This window comes from Neomonachus schauinslandi, chromosome 15 (genome assembly GCF_002201575.2).
Source record: "Neomonachus schauinslandi chromosome 15, ASM220157v2, whole genome shotgun sequence".
Taxonomy (NCBI): Eukaryota; Metazoa; Chordata; class Mammalia; order Carnivora; family Phocidae; genus Neomonachus; species Neomonachus schauinslandi.
The window spans coordinates 27,796,310-27,805,425 of record NC_058417.1 but is presented as its reverse complement, the minus strand read 5'-3'; the positions used below and the strand labels follow the sequence as shown (position 1 = coordinate 27,805,425).

Genomic DNA, 9,116 nt, shown 5'->3' with positions numbered 1-9,116 from the left:
AGGTGAGGAATATGGATGGGCTGACTTTTAAGTTTCCTCACAGCTCTGCCAGACTACGGTTCGCTCCTCTCGGGGGTTCTATGCACTGTCAGGTCTTGACCGACCAGAAATGGCTTCCTCTCACCTCTACCCCAGGAGCCTGCGTGCCAAAGACCAACCTCCCTTCACACAACTGAGCTTAGGGTCTGCGTCCATATTGCTCTTGATGATAAACAGCAGCTGGGGCTCCAGCTGGGAGTTGAGGTCCTGTGGCCTTGAGACTCGGGAACAAAGGCTGAGCTGCTGTGGGGAAGGGACTTTTCCTGAATTTAAGGGAAGGGGAGCCCTGGGGCTGTTTATGCCTTTACCTCTCCGTAGAGCTGGCTGTTCCTCTCCTTCCTACAGATCTGGGCGGGGGAAGGGGTGTCCTGTCTTTCCCTCTGAGGCTGATGACTTCACCTCCTTTCCCTTCCTCTTCCTCAGGTTAGGATCTCTACCCCTTCCCCATCTGCTCCCAGGGTCTGAAATCTCCATCCCTCTCTCTCCCTTTATTCTTCTTGGCATTGGGGTCTTTACACCCCTCCCTCTCTCTAAGCCTCGCCTCCTTGTTCCTTTTCAGGCCTGCCTCCTAGCCCTCGGTGGAGGGGTCTGCATTCTTCTTTCTCTTCTTAAGGCCCCATCTCCCTCCCCCCACCCTTCCCCGCTCCCCCTCCCTCCGCCCCGGGGCATTGTGGGAGGAAACAAGATGTGGGGCGAGAGCGGCGCGGGGAGAAGCCCGCAGTGCGGGGCCGGGCGGGCGCAGCCAATGGAGAGCGCGGACGGCGGCGCGCGCGGCGGGGGGGCGGGGGCGGGGCGCTATTTCAGCGGGGGCCGCGCGTCGGCCGTGCTCAGCGGCAGAGCGGAGCGGAGCAGCGAGGCGCCAGCGAGGAGCAGGCGGGCGGGCCGGCGGGCGCGAGGCGGAGCGCGGGCGGCCGGGGAAGCTCGAAGGGCGGACGGCGGCGGCGAGCGATCGGCCCGGGGCCGCGGGACCGGAGACCGCGGCGGCGGCTGCTGCTGCTGCAGGAGGAGCCGAGGGGACACCGCCCCTGCCCGCGCCCTGCCTCAGGCCATCGCTGCTCCCCCGGGGCCCCGCGCGGACTAGCCTCCGTGAAGGTGAGCGGTCGGTGGGGGCGTCCCCCGGGCGGCGGCCCGCGCCCGTCGCGTGCAGCCCCACGCGCGGGGCCCAGCCCCGAGGCCCGGAGCAGAGCTGGCCTCGGCGCGACGCCCTCGGCGCCCCTCCTTCCCAGGGCTGCGCCACCCTGTGCCCTCGCGACCCTCGGGCGCGGCCGGAGGCCCCGGGCTGCGGAGGTGCGGCTCCCCGCCTCCTCCCCGCGCACCCCCCCCCCCCCCCCGCCCCGCACTGCCGGGAGTCTCCCTGCGCTGCGTGGAGGCCTCTGGTGTTCGGGGCCGAGGGAGAGGGGGTGGAGAGGGCTCGGGCGTGACGCGGCGCCTCCTGCCGCCGCCACCCTCTGGGGCGTCCTTCCTGCAGCGAGGACGCCCAGTCACTCCGGCGCTGCTCCAGGCCGGGCGGGGGAGGGCGGCTGACCCGCCGGGGCGGAGGTTGGGGGGAGGATGCTTTCTCATGCCCGAGGTGCTGGCCTTTGGGGGCCGCAGCTCTCCGGAGGATGCCGTGGTGGAGGGATAAGCCCCCTTGGAGATCTCAGGGGAGGGAATACCAGCATTTGTGTGTGTTGGGGGCTGGGGAGGGTAGTCCAGGTCTTTCGGAGACTTGGCCTTTCCTGTCGCAAAACCGGGGATAGGGAATGGAGAGCTGTCTTGGAGTGCCCTCTTCGCTTTTCCAAAGAGCCCCTGGCTTTTAACTGAGGAGCTCGCCTGGGGCCTTCTGGTCATCTTTCTGCCGGAGGCCCAGGTTCCTTGCTTTTTTGTCCCAGGAGGGAGGTGGGTAGGCCGGGCACCACCTTATCCTTTTCTCACTGGCACCTTGGACAGGGCAGGTTGGGGCTAGGCCTCACCCTTCAGACGCCTGGGGGGCCAGGGGTGAAGAATCGTAGCATTGTAGTCACAAGACCGATGTTATGTAACCTCAGGCTCTCTGCTACTAGAGAGTAAGGTGGCTTTTAGTTACTGTGACAAAGTTGTTCCTTTGGACTTTGGGGATGAGGCGGTGGAGCAGGTGAGCTTGCTGGGAAAACCGGTGCCAATTTCATGCTTTAACTTCACAGTCTCTAACCGGGCCCCACCCCCACCCTTGCGTTTGTAAACAGTGCCCCCCTTCTGAGTGGTAACCTGGAATAGGCCACCAGGTGACACTAGTTTTCTTCAAATACAAAGAGCCTTGTAATAATCAGAACATTATTCCTCTTTTGCTGTTGTATATCTGTTCAAACTCACTGAAGTTTCCCCGTTTATCTTATTTCAGCCATGGGTTTTTAAAATGAAGAATGTTGCTTTGCCCAAGGTCACGTAGCTAGCTAGTCAGGCCTTGAACAGCGTTCTCCTGACCTTTTCCTCAGCACCTGCTGGTGCTCACATACTCCTTGAAGCTCTGACTTTTCCTGGAAGGGTGTGGGGTCGGATTTTGCTGGTCCGCTAACCCTTTCCTCTTCCAGTCTCTGCTGAAATAGAACCCACCGTTTAGTTTCAGGTGCCTTGGGTGCAGTCAAGGGCTGTGTGGCTGGCAGCTGGCATGTATGCTTCCTTTGCATCTGGTGCAGGCTAAAGGAGTAATCATGAGTTCTGCTTCCCTTTCAGTCCACCCAGCACACAGGCTAGTGTGGACGCAGAGATCAGGGTGGCCTGGAATGATACCAGGGATCTCTCCTTGAGCAGGGAGGCCTCCTGTGTAGCCTTAATATCCGACAGGGCTGGAATGACGACATCTTTTGTCTACTGGGCTGGGTGACAGAGTCCTCTTTTTTTGGGGGGTATGGGGGATCAGTGTGATGGGACTGTGGTCAAGGACAGAGGATTGGTTTTTGCAGCTCATCTCTTCTGTTTACGCAAAGCACTCACATGCTATAGACTGCCAGGCAGGTTCTGACCAGCCTTCTTGGGATTCCTGTGATCCCAGGAACGGACCATGCAAGGTCTACCCCAGAATTCTGGTTGCTGTAGGATGTGAATGCCAAGGCTTAGATAGCAGGGATAGGAAACGGGGCTGTTAAAATAATTCCTCACCTTTTGTTATCTCTGTCACTGCTGGGCACTGACAACCTTTTTCTGTGAAAGGCCAGATAGTAAATATTTTAGGCTTTACAGGCCTTGCATTGTCTTGCAACTACTCAACTCTGCCATTGTTGACTGTTCTGTAAAACTTTACAGAAACAGGTGGTGGGCTGAATCTGGCCAACAGACCCCAGTGTACACTCCTTGTTTGCAGATGTTCTCATAGAGCCTTAATCCTTACAACAACCCCTGATAGAGAGCTATCTTCATTGCTAAAATGGAAGTAATGAATGCAGTAAGGCTGAGTGACTTGTCCAAGACTACAAGAGTTCATAGTCAGGACCAGAAGTCAGGCCTACTGATTCTAGTCCATCTTCTTTCCACTGTGTTACCAATGATGCAATAATGGTCATTAAATCAAGGGCTTGTAGTGTTCAGGTGTTAATGCCACCTGGTTTGCCCTCAGTAACCCTGAAGTCTCCATTTCAAGATGATGGTATGAAAGCACAAAGGGTAACTTGCCCAAGGACACAGCTAGTAGGTGATATATTGTAATATCTTGGCAATTGGTGCTATTTAAAATATCAGAGATAAATTTAGAGTTGGAAAAACCTTGTTTTACAAGTGATAAAAATTGATGGCTTATTATGTATTTTTTTCTTATCTACCTTGTATTTCTCAGGTTTGGGGACCAGGTCTTTGCTAAAAGCTTAGGACCTCCCTCTTCTAATAATGCCTCATGTCTGTGTTTTCTGTTGTCATCACCTTCTGTACTCTGTTCCCCCACTGAGGCTCCACCCTCAGCTGCTAATGTTCATTGCTTAGAGCATGGGGTTGTCAGTTTGACCTCTCTGCTTCTTCTGCAGTGTCACGATGTCTGACCGGAAGGCAGTGATCAAGAACGCAGACATGTCTGAGGACATGCAACAGGATGCCGTTGACTGTGCCACGCAGGCTATGGAGAAGTACAACATAGAGAAGGACATTGCTGCCTATATCAAGAAGGTGCACCAAGAATGCTGTGGCTATTGGCTAGGGGTAGGGATGGGCACCTGAGCTGTGCCCCAGGGAGATCTGAACTGAGGGCTTAGGAAAGCAGGTATAGTCCATGCAAACAAAACCCACGAGCTTACAAAGCAGACAAATTAGGGAATGATTCTTGCCAAAGCATTCACCTTAGGAGTTCTTAATAGGAACTCTGCTGAGGTGTGCTTATGTATGTGGTGTGTGTGTGTGTGTGTTTGTGTGTTTATAGATAATTATGTGACTGCAAAGCATTGGGGAGAGAAGCTTAGGATCAAATGTAACTGGCTCAGTTCAGAACTATTCAAAATATAGATCAAGAATAATTGAATAGCTAATATAAGATCATATACAAATTTTTCAAGGAACTGCATCATTTAAAGTGGGGTATCCCTATAATCCTATCATATAGGAAGTTTTCTTTCTCTTGAAAAGGATTCAGGTACTATATCATCTCCTTCTCCTCACCTTTTTTTTTTTTTTTTTTAAAGATTTTATTTACTTATTTGACAGAGAGACAGCGAGAGAGGGAACACAAGCAGGGGGAGTGGGAGAGGGAGAAGCAGGCTCCCCGCTGAGCAGGGAGCCCGATGCGGGGCTCGATCCCAGGACGCTGGGACCATGACCTGAGCCGAAGGCAGACGCTTAACGACTGAGCCACCCAGGCGCCCCTTCTCCTCACCTTCTTAAGAAAAGGGTGGGCTTAAATATATAATTTGCTAAAAATGGATGAGCAATATTGGGGTAATAGGTTTAGTCCCTGAAAAATTCCTGAGCGAATGGGTGAATGAATATGGTTAACACAGGAAGCCGCTGAGCTAGAAGTGAGAAGTGGTACCAGGGCCTCTGATTCCCAGTCAGAATCCATGTCTGCTAGTGTCATAATCCCAGTCTTTGATGTTTTCAGCCCTAGTATCCCAAAAGGGATGCCTAAGTGTAGTGGTTTCCTGGTCCATAGAGGTGGTAGGGCATCCTTAAGTTTTACAGACTTCTGCTTTCCTACTTAGGCAGGGTGGGATGAGAAGAGGAAACTCGAGGGGCGCCTGGGTGGCTCAGTTGGTTAAGCGACTGCCTTCGTCTCAGGTCATGATCCTGAAGTCCCGGGATCGAGTCCCACATCGGGCTCCCTGCTCGGCAGGGAGTCTGCTTCTCCCTCTGACCCTCCCCCCTCTCATGCTCTCTCTATCTCATTGTCTCTCTCAAATAAATAAATAAATAAATAAAAGAGGAAACTCGAGTCCTGAGAGACTATCTGTATAAGGAGCCAGTGGGTGAAGAGCCAGCTCGGGGTGCCGGCTCCTTGCTGAGTGATGCCTTATCTGTCCTGTACAGGGAGGAGGATCCAGAATCATGGACTCTGAGTCCGGAGAATCCTTAGATTATATCTGGCCTAGCTTCTTTGTTTTGCTGATGGGGAAAATGAGAACCAGGGAAGTGACTAGGGCTCTCCTATGTTACAGAGTCTGCATTAGGGCTGGATGTGGTGACCCATCCCCTTTCCACTGTTCCCTAATACCTCTTGGAGTCCCTTGGTGTAGGGGGCAGTGAGGAGGCCAAACAAGTTGTAAGTTAAGAACCTGGGGGACAGTCCCAGGGTTGGAAGCTTTGCTGGGTCCATGGTGGAGGTCTCTTGCATGGCGGGGTGCATCTCCTGAGCCATCTGTTTCCTGCTGGATCTATGGAGTGACTGGGAACTGCCTGTCTGATTAGGTCATAAGGATTTCCTAGGTTGCTTTGATGCTGAACTTGTGCCCCTGAGAGAAGTGAGGTAATTGCCTTGATCTCATGGCCGATGTCCTTGTTGTGCTGCTTACGGCCCACACAGTACCTGGCACACGGGAGTGCCTTTAATGTTGACTTACAAAGAACTGCTTCCTGGTACTCCTGACGTTTGGCTCTAGGGTCTGGGTTTGTGGCATTTGGAAATGCTGGTTTAGTAATGTGGGAGGCAGCAGGTGGCAAGTCAGGGAGGCTCTCCTCTGCTTTCCTCATGCTGTGTGACACTGGAGTGGTCTCTCATGCCCTGGGCTTTCCTGACTCCTTTGCTAAAGAATCACAGGGTGGACTACGGAGTAGGGTAGCTAGGAGGAGGAGGAGAGATGATCGGGGTGTAAAGTGCTAGAGAGAAATAATGGAGCCTTTGCGGTGTTCCATTATTAATGAAGGAAGGACTGTCCTAGGCAGCCTTAACCTGAGCTCCTGAGGTTTGGGGAGCTGAGGCCGTGGGCTAGGGGTGGGGTGGGGGGTGATAACTAAATTAATCCAATTCCTCTTCCGATTTCTCATCTTCCAGCTGTCCTAATCACTTTTCTTCTCTCCCTTTTATTCTTCTTTTAGGAATTTGACAAGAAATATAACCCTACCTGGCATTGTATCGTGGGCCGAAATTTTGGCAGCTATGTTACACACGAGACAAAGCACTTCATCTATTTTTACTTGGGTCAAGTTGCAATCCTCCTGTTCAAGTCCGGCTAGGAGGCCGCAGTGGAGGTGTCCGTGGCGGCGGCAGCGATGGCAGGCAGGCGGCGTTGCTGGGACTGTTTTGCACCGGGGCCAGCATCAGGATGTCCTCTCCAATGGCTGTGCTACTGCATGGACTGTATACTCGATTTCATGTGTATGTCGCAGTAAACAAAACCAAACTTCTTTCTGTTTAGTTGCCTGGGGAAGAAGGCTGCTTTATGTTTATTTTTCAAGACTTTAAAATCTTTTCTTTGGTTGTATTGCACTAGGAAATCTCTCCCACCCCTCCCTCTTCTCTTTCTCTCCCTACATTAAAAAAAAAAAAAAAAAAAAGCCCTCAACGAAGCCTGTAAGACTAGGAGGGCAGGGGGAGAGCAGTCGGTTTCTGGAGGCGGAACTCAAACTGTGCAGCCACCTCCTCCTGGTGGTGGGTGCTGCTTTGCTAGGGCCGGGGAGGCTGCTGGGGGCAGCATAAGGCTTGGCAAGGAGAGAGGGATAGGAAGGAGGCTAGGGGGATTGATCTAGTACCAGGGAGAATATTCCACTGAACTGTGATTCCACGGCTTGGGGCAGAGGGTGGGGTGGGGGTGGATTCTTTGAGGGGCCCTGAGACGTGTTTGTCTGTGGTGTGTGGGAGTGGGGAGCAGACTTGTCTTGCTGTCTTTGTCAGAAGAGTTTCAAAGTAAGGGCTGTGTCTTTGTGGATTACCTTCTTCTATTCTTCCTGCCAGAGCTCATGCTAGGAGGATGTTGGGGGTAGGATTAGCTTGATTTTTCTTCTATTCATTCTTCTCTCCTTCTGTGTGCTCCCTGCTTAGCCCTTGGTTTTCTCATTCCTCTGGAGTTCTCTTAGAGCAGCCCCTGTTAGTTGGCTGGCAAGGGAATTTCTGGTGACTGTAGTTCCTTAGTTAAGTCTTAGCAATCAAACCAAATCAATGTCTCCCTTGATTCTCCTTTGTGTATATGTGTGTGTATGTGTGTGTGCGTGTGTGTCTTGGTTTGGGGTAGAGGGGAGGGAGGGACAGGACAGTGTGGAATCTCTAGGGTGTATGGGTAGATAGGCTGCACGGTTAGTTCTAATTGGGCCTTTATGTTAAAAACCTCTGGGGGTGTCTGTTTTGGGGGTGAAGACCGTTGTCAACCCCCCCCCCCCCGGCCCTTTGGCCCAGACACTGCTTGCCCTATGGCTGTCTGTTCCCCAGAAGGCTTTGGGAGGATAGCCCATGAGGAGATGGCCATGATGCCATCTGCCCTGGAACTGGTTCTTAGTGGAGACGGAAAGTGACTTTGTGGGTGGTTGCAGTCCTTATGGGAGGTGGGGATGGAAGTGATAAAGGGCTGCAAGGACCTTTGGAGGAACTTCGGAGGGGATTAGTCTTGCAATGGTGAAGCCAGGTATCAGGAGATGAGCAGGGCCGCTAGTGGGAGGAGATTCCAAGGAGAGTGCAGGGGGAAATCTTGTCTGTTGATCAAACAGGGATGGGGGTGGGAGGGTCATTGCTGACTGAGCTGCTGATTCTTGTAAATCGCATCTAAAACTCTCATTGTAGGGTTGGCACTGTGGGAGGAGGGTGGTTGGGATCCAGCTCATTCTTTCTTTTCTTTTTTTTTTTTTTCCTCTGAGTCCATTCTTGGGGCTGGTGGGGAGGCAGGAGAATTCCCCCTCCCCAAGCCTTTAGTGTGTGCCGAGCTTTCTTTTTGATGCTGACAGGGGAGGGTGGTTACTGGGATGGTGAGTGAGTTCCCTATATCAAACCCTTCAGTGCACACAAGATTGAGTGCTTGGTTTTAGGTTTTATTTTTTTATGAATGTCCAAATCTGTGTTTCCCTCTGCCTTCCCAGACTTGTGTGGCCAGTTGGAAATGTCTGGTTTGTGTTCATCTCTCCCTCATTTCTGGAGCAGGGGCTGAGACCCCACCACATCTCCTATGCTCTGCATCCATGCCTCTTTTGGACATTAAAGGTCGATTGATGCACTTCTGAGCTGTTTGGGTTTTTTGCGGGGGAGGGGAGTCCAAAGGGCTGCCCTGGTGACAGTGGTGCCACACATGGGTGGGCGTAGAGGGTATCTAGGGTGGAGTGGAATGGGGGCTGAAGAGAGAAGATCAGGCAAAGGAGACTGATGGGCTTGAATCAGGTCTTATTTGTAGGGTCTAGTCTGAGGCCCCTTAACTGGGAAAATTAGCCAGCAGTACTCACCCACAAGGCTTTCTAGGTCCCTTGTTGGAGATGGCCAGCTGAGCCACATTTGGGGTTTTTGCTATAGCACATGTTGCCTTCCCTGTTTACCAGCTGCAGGTCCAGATGGCAGTTTTCCAGCTGCTGTCTTAGACCTGGAGGAGCTTAGCTTCTTAGAACCTTTGGCCAAGCCCTCCTATGGCCAAGGAGCTCATAGCTCTCCTACTCTTCCTTCTGTGCTTCCCTGAGGCCTGTACCCTATGGAGAAGTGGGGGATCTTTAGAAAGGTGGAAACGCTTGGAACCTGA

General features: G+C 52.7%; 1 protein-coding gene across 1 annotated transcript; it reads left to right on the top strand.

Moving 5' to 3' along the window:
- Nucleotides 1-874: 874 nt before the first annotated feature.
- Nucleotides 875-8,607, top strand: DYNLL2 (dynein light chain LC8-type 2). Its single transcript, XM_021704526.2, has 3 exons — nt 875-1,131; nt 4,011-4,149; nt 6,505-8,607. The coding sequence occupies exons 2-3, from the start codon at nt 4,018-4,020 to the stop codon at nt 6,640-6,642; spliced, it is 270 nt and encodes an 89-aa protein (XP_021560201.1). The 5' UTR covers nt 875-1,131; nt 4,011-4,017; the 3' UTR covers nt 6,643-8,607.
- Nucleotides 8,608-9,116: the final 509 nt, after the last annotated feature.

Coding starts and splice junctions, on each gene's coding strand:
- DYNLL2 (XM_021704526.2), top strand. CDS start 4,018: ATGTCTGACCGGAAGGCAGTGATCAAGAACGCAGACATGTCTGAGGAC. Junction 4,150..6,504: donor TTGCTGCCTATATCAAGAAG/GTGCACCAAGAA, acceptor TTCTTCTTTTAG/GAATTTGACAAGAAATATAA.